General features: G+C 40.8%; 2 protein-coding genes across 2 annotated transcripts; one reads left to right on the forward strand and one right to left on the reverse strand.

The window, feature by feature from the left end:
• Positions 1–549: 549 nt before the first annotated feature.
• Positions 550–9117, forward strand: LOC142969746 (putative solute carrier family 22 member 31). The gene is made up of 9 exons (XM_076109745.1): positions 550–591; positions 701–804; positions 1490–1644; positions 4572–4740; positions 5224–5369; positions 6622–6730; positions 6882–7096; positions 7252–7363; positions 7745–9117. Exons 1-9 carry the CDS (start codon positions 550–552, stop codon positions 8175–8177), a joined length of 1485 nt encoding a protein of 494 aa, XP_075965860.1. The 3' UTR covers positions 8178–9117.
• A 1103-nt stretch (positions 9118–10220) lies between these two features.
• LOC142969994 (dipeptidase 1-like) lies at positions 10221–15184 on the reverse strand. Its single transcript, XM_076110132.1, has 10 exons — positions 15057–15184; positions 14683–14809; positions 14036–14168; positions 13790–13940; positions 12885–12954; positions 12307–12483; positions 11854–11938; positions 11644–11719; positions 11416–11551; positions 10221–10400 (listed from the first exon to the last, which is right to left on the reverse strand). Exons 1-10 carry the CDS (start codon positions 15182–15184, stop codon positions 10221–10223), a joined length of 1263 nt encoding a protein of 420 aa, XP_075966247.1.
• Positions 15185–16273: the final 1089 nt, after the last annotated feature.

Here is a 16273-nt window from a genome sequence, read left to right on the forward strand (position 1 = left end):
CACATGTGCCCTACTGTAACTACTACTAAACCTACTGTTTCTTTTTGTGAACAAATAACACAAAAAGACATGAAACATTGAATTCATCGTTCTAGCAAGTCTTCCCTTGATGTGCATCACTTCTCAATGCAACAGGCCGCCATTGTAGTTCCAAAAAGCTATTTTAAACACGTTATTGAGTTACACAAAGTGGCATGTTCCTTCATTGCAATGAACCTGGGTGCTTCGGTTTATTTTAGATCTCGCGTGCACCATCCTGCTGCTGCAAATACTCACCAGAGCATCAGTGTATTAATCCACAGCGGAAAATATTCCCCAACAAATGCACTGTTCACTTCTGTTTGAGTAACGTTTGCTTATTACTCAGCCTTTTATAAGAATTAAACTACACATATTGTGTCCTGTTGTTAAAGATGTAAGTCATCAGTGGGCACCAGCTCTATCACTTCATGAAATGTAAACAGAACATACCAGAATAATCTTTTAACCTTTTTAATAAGAGAAAAGAAAGCGCACACCTTCTCACCAGTTGGTACAATATGCTAAATGATGCCTGCTAACCGCATGGAACGTTTTTACTTAAAGCTTCAAGTCTCTCTTTAAATGGCAGTGCTCTTTATTTTCTGGTTTTTTGTTAATGTTGAGTTGTGTTTTGGTCTGAGAATGTGTCGATGTACTTTGTCTTTGTGTTCCTTTGCAGTGGGACCTGGTTTGCAGTGACTTCTGGAAAATCCCTTTGCAGCACATCTGCTTCATGACTGGGTGGATTTTGGGATACATCCTTCTTGGTACATTGTGCGACTGGTAAGTAATAATCACATTTATATGGAACCTAAAGGGGTTCAATATTACTTTATGCCACATAATATAATACGTTTTTTCATGGCTTTTTCACTACTAAGAACTTTGTGACATGGTCTACTTTGACTTTTTTATGACACACTATACTGTGTATTTTTATTTAACATACTTATACTATAACAACTATATTATGACATTTTATGACGGATCATACCATTATGTTCTTAGACATGCTACACCGTGACTTCTTTCATCATGCTATATTAATGTGTTTTACTTTATATTCTATATCTTTTCAATCACTTTTTTACACGTTATACTATGACTTTTTTGAAAACGTACAGTGACTTATCAACTCGCTATACTGTTTTTTAATGACTTCTTTGATCATGCTATAGTTAGACTTTTTAATGACTTTTTTTAGACCTACTATAAAAATACTCTTTAATGATGATTTCCAAGCTAACATTAAGAAATAAAAAGGACATTTCTGTGCCATTTTGAAATAAAAATAAATATTGATCATATTTAAATATCTTTCTTAATTTATGCATACAACTTTTATTTTATCACTAATTACATACTCACTTATTTGGAATTGAACACTTTGAAGCTCCCTTATTTCACTTGTGTGTGTGTGTTTTGCACCTGATAAATAAAGTGATGTGACACTAATGTGTGTGTTCAGGCTGGGTCGGCGGAGATGTTTCCTCCTCTCCATCAGTCTGTCCAGTCTGTTGGGAGTGGCTGTATGTTTATCCAACCGTGTGGTGGTGTTTCTGCTGCTGCGTCTCTCTCAGGGCGCCATGCTCGCTGGGGTGTTCCTATCCTCCTATATAGCCAGTGAGTATCCTCCACGCACATCTACATGTTGGTAATCAACTTCTCCAGGGGGTTGGGGGAAATATCAGCTTCCTCAGACACAGCCACTCACTTCTTTGTTCACTTTTGGATTCCCGGGCTTCGTTCTGAGTCGTTTGCTGGCACTGTGTTTATCCAAATGTCGTGTTTTTGTTGAATCACGTTTCACTCTTGTGATGTTTTACTGTTACAGTTCGTTTTAGTGCTTTACTCAATGAAAAAATCTTAAAAACATTAAGATTCAACTGAATAAAAAGGCCCAACGCAGCTGGCTAACTGGTGAACTAGTTAAGAAAAGTCCCATTGTGCCCTTCCATAAGCCAATTAGAAATCCTTCCATCTTGGTGTTACCATCTAACTTTATTTCAGGAAACAAAAACAACTGAGATTAGACTTTCATTTCCGACGTCTGAAAGTCAAGAACAAGAACTAAAGGAAATAAGACGGTTTAATGTTAATTTAATGTATATGATGCAATTATTTAGCAGACAGGTAATGAATAGTTTAACTGTCTGGTGTTTCCAGGTGACAGGAGATGGAAGACTATAACAGCATCTCACTGTTCTCTCACCATAGAGATTCATATTTAACTCTTACCTTTTGTAATACTTCTTGTTTATTTGTCCACCAACGATTAATGAGGTTTAGCTGCAAAGTAAAGGTTGATATATTATTATTTTTTTCAACATGAAATTTGGTGGCTGCATGGCCTCAGCATGTCTGGCTAAACCACATGTAATCTTAAACAGTATATTATGTAAAGAGAGGCTGTAGATGAATGTAAACGTATAATCTCCTAATTTCTTTATGACCTGTAAAACGAAAGCTAAACAGACGTCTTTTGTCTGTTTAGCTTTCGTCTTTGAGTCTCTGATAACATAAAGAATAGTTGAATTACTTTCATCAGATCATATCAGTCAAGACAAATGGTAGTTTAATATATCCAACTTTTGTTATTGTGTTAACTTAAAAACAAGGCCTAGTCATGGTGGTGGAAAAGCAGATGTTTTCTCCTCTTGAGGTTCCACTGGAAGGCCTTTGATAATTCACATTATTTCTCTCTTCTGCTTCACGGTTCCTAACTGCTCTGCAGTTATAATTTAAACTAAAATAATTCAGACTGGCTCCAGAACTTTTAATCCATGCCCATGTCTCTGATTTGTTCAGCACTTAACAAAAATGACTATTGCGTCTGATTACCGGACTACGTAACTACGGCCTCTAAGGAGACTTTTTATTGCTTTGAATATGATTTGAATCCCTGGGCACATTGCAGCAGAATTAAATCATTTTCACGATCATACAAATTGTTGAACTACTGTCCGTGAATTCAGTGCACAAAGGAAACAAAGGAGCTACTAACGGCTGCAAAAAACTAGAATTTTACAATTAAAACAAATTGTGGATTGTGATAAAAGAACTTTGTGAACACCCAAGAAAACAACAATAACTATTAAGTCTGAGGAAAACCTTTTTTATGTGAAGTTTAAATACTTAAGATTACAGTCCTGGTTGATTTGGTGACAGCCGCGGTAACAGCCAGTGTGGTTTAAAACTACAGGGATCACTCCTTGAGCAGCTACATCAGAAGTACAACAGAGGAGCAACTGGTGTGTCTGTTTACAGAGCAGCCAAACAAACTCTCACTGGTTTAATGCGTCAGTCAATAATCATGGCAAACAGGATCTGATTTTGGTGAGCACAGCACAAGTAGTGTCTGGAACTGTCTAAAACAAGAGTGAAGCAACATCTAAATGTAATTACATTAACGTTTGTAGAACCTGTGCACATTCCTGCGTGGGAGGTGGTGGTACTAGGTAGTGGCCTCATCTGAAGCACACACACACACACACACACACACACACACACATTCTTCTGCGAGGTCAGGGCTAGATTGAGTCCAGATTTTGTTTTTGTAGTTTATGCTGATGTTGGGATGGGCGGGATGAGGGCCTGAGAGAAATGTTTCTCAGCGATGTGCTGCCAGTGCTGCTCCTCCACAGGGAGGAGCAAACGATAGCGGGACAGAACCAAAGGCAAGGAAGTGAGCAGGAAGTGAACTCCTCATTTTCCTTTTCTCTCGCCTCACAGGGAGGAATCAGAGGTCTGGGGAGGGAGGAGGTTAAAGTTCACCAGAGACTCAGAAACAAGTTTGCGTCATTACTCGAAGTTAAAGAGTACTTTATCTCCTACTAGCTCTATCTAGCTTGTTGTTCTAGCGTTGTTTTCCTTCAGGTGGTATTCAGAATTTAGCTTTGCTATGAACTAGCAAACACGGTGCAAAGAGTTTGTGGCAAACAGAAAGTTAGATTCCATGTTTAGTTTTATTTAGTTTATTAAGATCCCCATTAGCTGCTGTAACAACAGGAGCTACTCTTCCTTGGGTCCACATTATGTATGTACAATACTTCAATGACAGTATTGTAGTATCTAGTAAAACTGATAGCTCTACATCATTTCAAATAAATAAAGTGAGATAGCTTTTTAGGATCTTCAGGAGAAGAAAACAAAAGACAGGAACTTGTTTAGCTACTCTATTCCTTGACAGAATAAATACAATCAAACATTTTATTCAAACATGTTTTACTACTTTCCGTGGTAAGGAGTTCCATGCCACGACAACGTACTGTTCTCTGTATTGAACCGGTTTTACATAAAGTAGCTTTATGTGAGAAGAGGTTTGTGTCCCGACAGGAAACTAACTGCTTTTGGTCAGATGTATTTGTTTAGCTTCAGCTGTGTTTTGATGTTATCTGTCTTTTCTCTCTCTCTCTCTCTCTCGCTCTCGCTCTCGCTCTCGCTCTCGCTCTCGCTCTCGCTCTCTCTCTCTCTCTCTCTCTCTCTCTCTCTCTTCCCATCGCTCACTCTCTCCTCCCATCGCTCACTCTCTCCTCCCATCGCTCACTCAGGGTTGGAGCTTTGTGATCCTCCCCATCGTCTCATGGTTGCCATGATCAGCGGCTTCTTTGCCATTTTCGCAGAGCTGCTGTTGCCGGGCCTCGCCGTTCTGTGCCGCGACTGGCCCGTTCTCCAGGCCGCGGCCACTGTGCCTCTGCTCCTGCTGCTCTCCTACTGGTGGTGAGTCCGGTTTCACTATTTGGGATGCGGAGGTGGACACACCATGTGTGTATTCAGGGAAGTTTATTATTCTACACTGGTGCTCAGTGTACCAGTCTCACAATTGAGTTTTGGCCTGTCTGCAGTTTGGAATTCACAATTAACCACGTCTTTAAATATATACGATCCTACTTGGAACATTCTGTTGACCACCACTCAGAGTTAGTTTAGGTATTTATTCAGGAAGTCAGGAAGTTGCTTTTACAGAAGAGACCTGAGAACAAACATCATAACAAGACAGTTCAGTCACTCAAAGCAGAGTCGACTAAGAATGTTAAATATCTCAGCAACTTGGATAGCAACATGGTATGCTGATGCCTTTGTACGTGTCAGTGATGTCAAACAATGTTGCAATGACAACTTCTTCTTACCAGGGGAAAAAAAATGTTGAACTGTTTGTGTCAATGTTGTACGTCTGTACGATAACAGAGTTGTTTTCCTCAGCTGTGCGTCAGTGTTTCCTGAGTCTCCTCGCTGGCTGCTGGCCACAGCTCAGATCCACCAGGTGAAGAGGAGCCTCCAGGAATTCTCCACCAGGAATGGTGTTTGTCTGCTCGATGAAATCTACCCTGGTGAAACCCTGCTGTCAGGTACACACACACACACACGCACACACACACGCGCGCGCGCGCATGTGAATGAACACACACACAAACTGGTCTGAAAGTTTTTCTTTCATGAGAAAAGTTTAAAACAAGTCATGTAATAAACCATTAAAATATTGGGAAAACATGTATCATTATCTTGATATAACATTACCTAGAGCATGAATGAAATGTCTCTTTTCATTCATGTCTCTGCACAGGAAACGGACTAAACATTTCCTGTACTACCCGAGTACAGGAAATGTTTAGTCTGTTTTAGTCACAAAAGACTCATAACGACTCAAAGCAATACCTGTTTTTCTTTCCTCATAATGTCTAAACTCCGTCCATCTTGTTCTTCACACTCTCTTTAGGCAGAATAAATCTTGCCAACCTAAATATTGTTGATATCCTTGCTGTCAGAGTTTTTTTTCGTAGGTATTCCCACACGAATGCAAATTAAGGCTGAAAATAACAATTATTTTCTGCAACCAATTATTTTATATTTATGTATTTCTTCGGCTGTTATGTTTTGTCCAACAGTCCAGAACCCAAAGTCATCCAGCTGACAATGACATAAAACACAAAGGCAGAACATCCTCACAACAGAACGGCTAGAACCAATATTTTTAAGGCATTTGTGCTAGAAAAATGACATAAACGATGAATCAAAATCAAGTTAGCCCAACATTGTTTGCTCCAGGCTGTACCGGGTATAACCTCTAAACTTGACTGATCATGGTTTACCACATGACATGTTTAGTACTTCATCAAATCCATCTGTTGTGGAGATTATAAGTGTTTGCTTATCTGATTGACTTGGATGCAGACGTAATATACTAATATAGTAATATATAAATTACATTATTGCATAAACGTTCTGCTGAATGCATGTTTCTTTCAAGTGTAAGAGCGAGGAATCGGTCCTCATGAAGTCTGTATTGTACAGTGATGCAAGATGTTGAATAGGATAAAAGAGGATAAGTGGGGACTGTTTGGACTGACGACAATGTAAACCGCAGCTTGACTGGTTGGCGGAGGCTTACAACTGTGAGGTGGTGGTTCTAGTTTAATCCATATGTTGATTCAATGTCATTTAGCATAGAACAATTGCAGCCACTAGTAAAATGTAAAACAAATGGATTTTTACCACTCCTTTAATCCTTTAATCCTTTAAACCGTCCTGAATTACACCCAGGCTCCATGTGGATATGTTTAATTATTCTCAGGTTTTTTTCGCCTCTTCTTCGGCTTCTAGAGATAGATTCAGCATACGGAGAAGACTGTCGGCCAGCCTACTTTTCCGTTCTGGAGCTGCGTCGGACTCGTGTTATCTGGAAGAACTGCCTCATCCTGAGCTTCACGCTGTGAGTTTGTATGCTCAGTGTGAAAAAGTAAAGTTCACCCGACTTGTCCATGAGATGCAGGCCTTCCATTTCATGATAAAAGTGACATGCGTGTGTGTGTTGAATGTTGGGCTTCATAGTGAATGTTCTCTTCCTCTTATCTCTCCTTCAGCTTCATTGGAACAGGGATCCAGTACTGTTTCACCAGAAACCTGCACGGTTATTCCTCCAACTTCTACTTTGTCTACTTCCTCCGAGTGATAACCGGAGCTCTGGCCTGCATCTTCATCTGCTTGTCTGTCGATCACTTTGGTCGGCGTGGTATGCTGCTGCTCTCTGCCATCATCACTGGGCTGTCGTCGCTGCTGCTGCTGGCCCTCACTCAGTGTAAATGACATCCTCATCTCTTGTTTGCATTAACTTCATTTTACTTTAAATAACATCTGGATACCAGGCCAGAAAATGTTGATTATCTCAGCTGTAAATTGTGCTACAGTCATAATTGTTGCACATGAGTCTGTTGTCTTTTTTTTATGCGTCAGATCTGCACGGAGGCCTGGTGCTGGTGCTCTCCGTCGTGGGTCTGCTGTTCTCTCAAGCTCTCGCCATGCTCAGTGCGTTCTTTGCCTGTGAGGTGATGCCGACCGTGGTTCGGTAAGCGTCTGTGTGACAAAAGTGATGAGGCTGTTGATATATTTTTCTGACAGTCAACAAATCCCATGAAAAGACCAAAATGAACGATGAATTAATCCCACTGAGAAGTATGGCCTGTGTTGCTGAAGCCTGATAGAGCTTATTTTGAATGTGTATTAGTCGCGTTCAAATGCGCAATTACTTCTGTTTGAGTATCATGTGCTAAAAACTACAGTGCCCAGAACAGTTGTAGGAACACTAAGGCTTGGGTTTAAGTCCTACAGATGGGGTATGAAAGTTGGCAAGTATAGAGATACAGAAAAATGTCAACACAAGATATAAAGTAATGTCTGATTATTCCGCCTTGGTGATTTCTGTTCTCCTCTTCCCTCTCTCTGCCAGAGGTGGTTGCCTTGGCCTGGTGCTGGCAGCCGGTTGTGTTGGCATGGCCGCCTCCTCCTTGATGGAGCTCCAGAATAACAGTGGCTACTTTCTCCACCATGTTGTCTTCGCCTCCTTCGCCGTCCTCTCTGTTCTCTGCATAATGCTCCTGCCTGAAAGCAAACGCAAGCCGCTCCCAGACTCCCTGAAGGAAGGCGAGAGTCAACGCCGGCCTTCTCTCTTCCTGTCCCGGCCTGACAGGGACAACCTGCCGTTACTCTGCGCCCGCCCACCTTTATCAGAGTACAACCCCGATAACTATTCCCGTTTGGTCTCTGCTACCAGGAGGATGTTGACGAAAGACAATTTGCCTTATAGGATGGCTGTACCAACTCGTTCCCCTCTGCTGTCACGCAGTGAAACACAGGGACAAGAGAACGAGGTCATATCTTAACTCTGCTGACGGAGCCTCCTCCTCATCCTCCTCTGTACAGACTTGGATTATCCGTCCTCCTTCATACCTCTACAGACAGTTTACCATCGGCCTTCATTTAATTATTTTCTAAGTCATTGGTAACTCAACTGAAGAACTGACCTGGGCTCAGATGGAGTGCGCTTCAGAGCGATGCCTCCAAGTTTGTCAATTTTCAGTCTCCTCTTGTTGCATTTTACACTTGAAGCCCATTGCTGTGCTGTTATTTTCTCCCTTCATTATGCGCTGAAAAGCAGTGGCCTTCTTTAAGCTAAAGAGTTTTGTCGTCCAAACCTCAGGTGAGGGTTGAACTGTAACATTGCATGTTATGCGTGTTCTTATGTGGTGAATTCCCTTAAATATGCTCTCACTCTTTGGCCAATGCAGTGGAGGTCACGCTGCTGGTCTGTGTCGGGGCATTCACACTGAATAGTCAGACACGAGTTTCACCAGAGAAGCTCGCTCAATCGTGCGGATGCTGGAGATCATGTGAGCTGCAGTCCTTTGTCCACTTATTAGCTGCTCATGCACTTTCCATTGAGTCTGTCCGTCTGATTCACCAGCAGTGAGTCAGTGCTGAGAGGATCCCGAGGACACACTAAACTAGTCCACACTGTCTTTGTGGAGTCTTGTTATACTTGTGAAGCACACAAGAGGGCGCTTAATGATGCACTGGTCATTGAATATGACGACTGAGTCAAAGGAAACTATTTCGCTGAGAAGAATTTGGAAAATAACACCAGATATCAGGCAGTGAATTCTGTTTATTCTGTAGACCACTGTGTTACAAGCTGATTTAAAGGTGCTATTTTTGCATTACGTGTCTGTTGAAACACTTAAAGTAGCCAATACATTGGCAATGTACTAACCACTGTAACTGGCAGACACAATGTAATCCCCTCTCTTGTCTTGTAATGATTAAGTTGTGTCATTTTGTAATATATATAAAAGAGTATTAAGAAAAGTGTGGTTGAAAAGCTTTAAAATTCAGCAGTAAAATTCAGCAGTACCAACTTTAACTGAAGGGCATTAGATATTTTCACAATAACGGCCTAATACAACCGTAGGTGTTTTTTCTGTATTTGATGTATCGTGTTTGTGACGACATTCTGCCTGTTAATGCCATAGCATCTTGTGAAGAGAAACTAGTTCTTTCTAGAGTAGTTTGTTACTGAGGGGATGATGAAAATGTCACGGTTGCCTTAAATAATAGGAGAAAAACACACCACTGGTTCGGCCTATAGAAGATTTGGTGTAATAGTTCGCTAAATGTGCTAAAGATGCTTTTGTATCGACTGAAACTCGTCCAGTTGGTCAGAGAAAATCATGTATTGTTCTTTTCATATCCTCTTAATTCTCAATGTCCTTAACAAGTGAAAAACCTTAGTGACGAAGAACTGTTGCCTTGTTTGTATCCTAACCTTCAGGTCAGATGTTCCTACCAGCCTAAAGCGTAAATTACATTCAAAACATGCAAATCACCAAAACTTTGGGTTGAGATGTTTTGTCTCCTTAGTTGTTACCCTCTCGGACCACTAGATGGCGCTATGCACTGTACTACCTCATGTGGAAATGTCAGTCTACAGATGTTGAGGAATAATAGTGTGTGTGTGTGTGTGTGTATTCAGATTACACTGGTGTATCATTGTCATCACACACCAACATTTGCCCACAGCAGTCTCTATCTGACAGTGTTATGGTGAGATAAAACAGATGGAGAAGATCAATAAACTGAACTTGGTCCCACATGATAATCACCGTGTTGCTGTCTTTGTTTTCCTGATGACTGTAAAACTGTTGGGCCAGTTTTTTGGTCAATTGTAGTAAAGCTAACCTGCAGAAAACCTTTAAAATCAGATAAAAACAAGCTGTTTATAAAAACATTTAAACAGTAAAGTGAAACTATTTAGTGATTCTGAGAACAGAGAGCATCTGTGGAAGTCATCCCGACATTTAAATCAGACTTTATTTGTACTCGCAGACAAATTCTTCACGTACATGCCATCAGCTGTCGTGATGAGCAGCTTATGAAACTGTTGATGTGATAAAAGCCTGGAGAGCCAGTGTGAGCACAAGGGCCAGTGTGCTGAGTGAGTGGACGGCTCCAGCATTGCGGTAACCATAGCTCGTCCTGCACGAGTTCTGCACCTCATCATATGGAATAGGAACGTCATCCGGACTCTTGCCTTGGAGACCGTCACGGACCTGACACACACAAAGATTAGACCGTCAGGCAGTAGACAGAGACAGGTGTGTGTACGTTGACTCACAGGGTCCACCTGCTACCAAAGCACCGAGTCCTTCCTGATAAAAAGAGCCAATTCTGTTTACTTTTATGATTCCAATCTGTATTTCAGCTGCAGGGTTCTGAACAGAAATCCAAACCTTTTATTTGTATGCACCTACGTATAATTGTTTTACTGCTTTTGACTGATCAGCTTTTCACTGTTGTGGCCACCAGGTACAGAAAGTACAAGATGCATATAATGGATTGTTAAAAGTGAGAGTTGTGCTATGTGCTATTTCCAGGATAAGTTAGGCATGTCAATCATCATACATGTTCAGTTTTTATGAGGAAAAAAAGCTTTGCACAATTAGAAAATAATCGGGAGTCATAATGCATGAAAATGGCCTCTGTGAGTGTTAAACTATCATATTGGATAATTATCATTATTGATGCATTAATGTGTGCGAGGCATTTTAATGTAGTAGTTGGTCGAGGTGGAGCTAAATTTAACAATTGTATATAGTGTAGTATATTCTACAGTAGTCCCTCGTATTATATAAAATCAAATGTTTTACATGTAAAATCATGTCTGTCAAGTAATACATTTACTGCGGTAAAGATTTACAATATTTCTCTCTGATATGCGATCGGGTAAAAGTAGAAAGTAACATAAAATGAAAAAACTCAAGTAGAGTACTTGAGTAAATTCCACCACTGGCTGCTAGTGGTTCCTGTTTCCACTGAAATAACTATCCCTGGATTACTTTTGACACGGGAAAGAAATTCCTGAATATCATGATTACTAAGATCTTGAAGAGTAAAAGTGTACTCCGGGGTGTGGCAGTACACCATGCACATCATTATTGACCAAAAGCATACGTTAAAAGTAATCAAATCCAAATGTTCTAGTTTGTAACTGTCTATTTATAAATTTGTAGGCTCCAAGCCTAAATCCAGATAATGCGCGTGTGTGTGTGTGTACGTAAGTCTCACCTTCTCAGCCTTGCTTAGGACTCTGAGCAGGTTGTTTCCCAGAGCAGCTTTGATCTCCTCATCAGTCCATCCTCTCCTCAGCAGTTCAGCCACCACTTTGGGCACCTTGGACACGTCCTCCAGACCCTCTGGTAGTCTGAGAGGATGACATGCAGAGAAATACAGTTTCACAGTTGAGTGTTTGTTGTCTTTTAGGTTTCAGTGAAAGTTTGAATGCTTTGAACTCACCTTGTAACCCCGTCGTAATCGCCACCAAAACCAACGACGCCCGCCCCGGCCACTTTCTTTATATGGTCAAAGTGATCTATGATGAGAGCAGTAAATATGAAGGTAAATGGGATGGACACACGGGGGGGGGGGGGGGGTTATAGAAAGAATGATAAATGTTAATATTCAACCAGGTTTACAGCAGCTATCATGATCATAACAGTCGTTTACCAGCAACATGCGAGATGTTGGCAGTCTTGCTGCAGGTCACATAGTCATTGTAGAAGTTCACCATGACGATTCCTTCCGTCTCATTCTGGAGAGACAGACAGGATGTTACATGACTGGAGGGTATTGACCTCCCTTTTCTCTCATCTATCAAAGTGCATGTCTCTTGGTCATAACCGAGTTGCTTTTTATCTGTTTTTGTTATATTACAGTGCTGCACAATAACCGCCTTCTTGTTTCCTGGTTCATGGCCTTTAACCAGGAAACCTACTTTATGCATGTGTCAGTTAAACTGGACACAAGGTGCCAATTTTCAATGTCAGTGGTGGAAAGTAGCTGAGTCACATTAATATGCAGTATATCGTTGTAAATTAAACCAACTGTTCCCAACCGTTTTGGCTTGTGACCCCTTACAAAAGAAGTGTGTAGTTGGGGCCCCTTGCTCGTAGCACTCACCACTCTAATGAGAACATTATCTGGGACGTTCCTCTTGTGTGGACAGATGCTGTAGGCGGAGGAGTGGCTGAAGATGACCGGAGCTTCAGACATGTCCAGCACCTGGTTCATCACTGCTTCAGTCACATGAGCCAGGTCGATCAGCATCCCCAGACGGTTCATTTCCACTATTAGTTGCTGTTGTAAGCAAGAACAATGATTATTTCGATTAAAATATATTCATGCTACCAAAAATATAAAACTTGCGAAAATCCTTATTTCTTTTGTTTCTAATGTCACTAGTTCACCCGTTCATGAAATAACAGAAAGTATTGTTTAAGAGATGTGTTCAGCATCAAAAAGTCATATGAAATCTGATTTACTTTCTTATAGTAATATTTTATGGAAGATGTTTGGTTGTCAAAACACAGTTGTGCTAGAACAAGGCATCATTGTAATTGTGTGTGCTGACATTTTATTTTACACATACTTGAAGTAAAGTTTGGTCGTGCTTGTAATACACTCAAGCTGGAAGACACTAATGTGTAACTTATTACACTTTTAAAGATTAATTTGCCCAACCCTGCTTGTTCACTGACCTTGCCAAATGGGGACAGGCCACTATGTTGAGATGGCTCTGATCCAGTGTCAACAAGCCAGTTATCCGCCCTGATGAGAAAAAAACAGTTACTTACATACTTAAGTACTTTGGTGTCAGGGAGAATTAGTTTTTTCCACTTCCTTATGTATAATTCATCAGGTTTTCTTCTACAGTTACACCACATTTAGCCACCTAAAGTGATGAGGGAACCTGATACTGCTGCTTGAGAGCTCAACAGGCCTGCAGGAATCCCCCAAAACTCCCGACAGCACAATCTAAACGGACCATGACGTCTGATGGAAACACGCCACACATACACGACCGAGGCTAACTAAAAGCTAAAAGGGCAACAGTTCATCAATTGTTGCGACTGAATAACAGTATTAAAACTACTGTGTTTCATATGTAAGGCAGCTCTTCACCTTCTGCATTCGTTTATGTTGTTGTTTAAGTGTGACATTGACCTGTTTATGTGCATAGGGTAGTGGTGGAATGTAACTAAGTAAATGTATCTGAGGTACTCGTACTTGGGTATTGTGATTTCATGATAGTTTGTACTTTTGACTCCACGACATCTAATTGACACTTATTGTAACTTTTATGTAAAAATGATTTAGTCATACAGGCTAATTTTCCTCTACAGTGCCTGGCAGGTTACACATTAAGACTACATACAACACATATGAAGAGCCAGAATATGATGCATTATTATAGATTAATCTAACCAAAAAGAAAAATGGGGCTGAAATGATGAATCGTTTAGTCGATAACAGTTTTATTTTTCAGTGGCAAAACAAGTCTTGGTTTCAACTTCTCACAAGTGAGGATTTGCTGCTTTCATTGACTTAAGTGTGATTTATTTTGTTTGATGGGGTAAATCTGCTGTGTGCGGCTGGCTCTTACCAGGGTGTGTTGCATGAATGAGTGATTGTGAGGTAGCGGACCCCCAGCTGGTACATGGTGCGCAGTGTGCCCAGACTGCTGTCCAGGGAGTGACCCCCCTCCACCCCGATCAGACTGGCTGTCTTGTTCATGTTGAAGGCGTCCATGATGTCTGTGCAGTGCAGACATGAGAGATGAGATGAGATGAGATGGGTGATTACGAGAGGTGGCAAATGTCTCTGAAATTACTAGTACGCCGCGTCTCACCTTTGCTACTGGTGGCAAACATGAAGGTTTCAGGGTATTTTTGACACATCCTGTGAACCACATCTATCTGCTCCAGTGTTTGTCTGACAGCATCTTTGTACTGAGAGTCACAGGGAACATAGGCCGACCAGAACTGAAAGAGGAACAAAATATTATGCATGAATTATCAGCACCGCTGTGTATCCAGGGAGGGTTTACAAAGCTGCGTTCCTTATTTGAACCGCATCCCTTTTTATTGCTTTATTGATGATTGATTGGATATGCTTTGTTTTCAGAATATAACCTGGAGTGTGAGACACAGTATTTCTTTTACAAGAGCTTACCTGGAAAACACTGAGCCAAGGGACACACAGGGTTTAAATACACAGGGAAGGTGCAGGTGATTAGACACAGCAGGTTTCAAATAAGGGTGGGGCAGACAACCACGAGAGGAACAGAGAGGGGCAGAAAGTGAAGTGAAGCAGACTGAGGAGGTGCAGGTGGTTGAACGCAGCAGTGTCTAATTAGGGGAAGGGCCGACCCTCACAGGGGTAAGACAGACAAAGGCAGGAAATAAAGTGCAAGACACATGGAACATCTCAATAAAACAGAATACATCACTAAATCAAAACATAAATCGTGACAAGTACATTATGTTCTGTACATACCTGCGCTCCCAGCCGTCCCTCCTTGATTTTAGGGATGTTGGTGTGTGTCGTTTCCAGAGTGTTAAGATCCACTTTGTTGAGCTCGTTGTTGAATTGCATACGGAGCTGCCATGGCAGGTCGTTATGGCTGAAAGACCAGAAAGTTAAAAGGTCACACCCTCACAGATCCTTTTCTCAAAACTCTCGTCATCAACAGTGATTTAACAGCAGGGACGAAAACTTTGCCCAGATTAGCACTAGAAATTGCTTCCAGAAGTGGGCTTTTACCAAAGTACACAATTGTTTACTGCTGTTGTTGCTCATATAGCAAACGGTACATCATTAGAACCAAAATGCAAAGCGCACTTTACTCTACAAAAGACATTTCCACTTACCCGTCAATGAGCGGGGTCTCAGACATCAGCTGCAGAGCTCTGGTCATGAACGGATCCTCAGCTGAGGTGGAGGTACAAGAACTGATCCATAGCGTTAAATATGCTGCTGAGATAACCTTGGAAAGCATTTCTCAAACTCTGACAGGCTGTTAAACGCACTGCTCTTCTTTTTCTTTGTGTGCTTAAACTTTCTTCTTTGTTAGCTCATTCGCAAGGTCTTGACCTTTCTTTAACGTCTGAGTAATCCTGATGCTACTAACTGCTGTTTAAACGGGTTTATCTACGGGTTACCGGTTCCCAGTCTTTTAGTTTTTTGTTTGCATTCATGTCGATTATTTCAGATTGTCTCTCCAGCTTTCAGTCCGTTTCTGTCCGATTACACCTTTAAAGATTAACTCATCGCTCCTCCTCTTTCTCTCTCCTGTTTCTCATTACAGCGTCTGCAGTCATAAATGCAGCACAGTAGTTTAACAATTCTTACAATCTCTACACTTGTTAAACATTGCATGTTGGTTAATGTGTTCTGTACCTTTTGACTGCTTCTTCCACAGTTCAGAACATGTGCTTTGGACGAGAATATCTTACAGTTTTAAATGTATTGTTCCAGCACAGCAGTCTGGAGCACATTAACCATCTTTAGGGTGAAGACAAGTGATGAAGAGTTTCATACAAAGTCACACATATGTAGAAGAGATGTATACTATAGATTCTCACATAAACTAAATCTCAATAAATACATTTTGCTACACAGCTTGAATGATATGAGGAAGAGACCCTGTACAATACGGGTGCATGTGTTTATATGAATATTCTTTTTTTTGCTTATTCTCAACAAATTCAAATTCCATGAAAACACCAAAGACAACAAATAATTGATTCAACTAGAAAGTATTGTCTGTAGCCAGAGCTCCATAGGACGTATTCCTCTGCGTCATAGACCTGAATTGTTGTCCAAAAACGATTTAAAGAATACACATCAATGAGCCACACTGTTACACTCTCTGACATTTTCCTTCAATACGATGAACCTGTGCAGTTTATCTTACGTAAATCACACACACACCATCCTACAGAAATATTCACTAGAAAATATCGCCAACAAATACACCCTTTACTCCTTTTTAAGAAATGTTAACTTTTAACACTTATTTTTTCCAACATTTTGTTCATGATTGTGAAATGGCGATTTTTATTATCATAAACATTATATGATCTGT

Source organism: Anarhichas minor, unplaced genomic scaffold, assembly GCF_050575085.1.
Source record: "Anarhichas minor isolate MPS153535 unplaced genomic scaffold, ASM5057508v1 ptg000042l, whole genome shotgun sequence".
Classification (NCBI taxonomy): Eukaryota; Metazoa; Chordata; class Actinopteri; order Perciformes; family Anarhichadidae; genus Anarhichas; species Anarhichas minor.

Excerpts from the sequence above, each read along its gene's own strand:
- LOC142969994 (XM_076110132.1), bottom strand. The coding sequence starts at position 15,184 with ATGCTTTCCAAGGTTATCTCAGCAGCATATTTAACGCTATGGATCAGT. Across the intron at positions 14,810-15,056 it reads GAGACCCCGCTCATTGACGG|CCATAACGACCTGCCATGGC; the intron begins GTAAGTGGAAAT and ends CTGGTCTTTCAG. Across the intron at positions 11,939-12,306 it reads ATAATGTTCTCATTAGAGTG|AATGAGACGGAAGGAATCGT; the intron begins GTGAGTGCTACG and ends CTGTCTCTCCAG.
- LOC142969746 (XM_076109745.1), top strand. The coding sequence starts at position 550 with ATGCCTGCTAACCGCATGGAACGTTTTTACTTAAAGCTTCAA. Across the intron at positions 805-1,489 it reads CTTGGTACATTGTGCGACTG|GCTGGGTCGGCGGAGATGTT; the intron begins GTAAGTAATAAT and ends GTGTGTGTTCAG. Across the intron at positions 5,370-6,621 it reads TGGTGAAACCCTGCTGTCAG|AGATAGATTCAGCATACGGA; the intron begins GTACACACACAC and ends TTCGGCTTCTAG.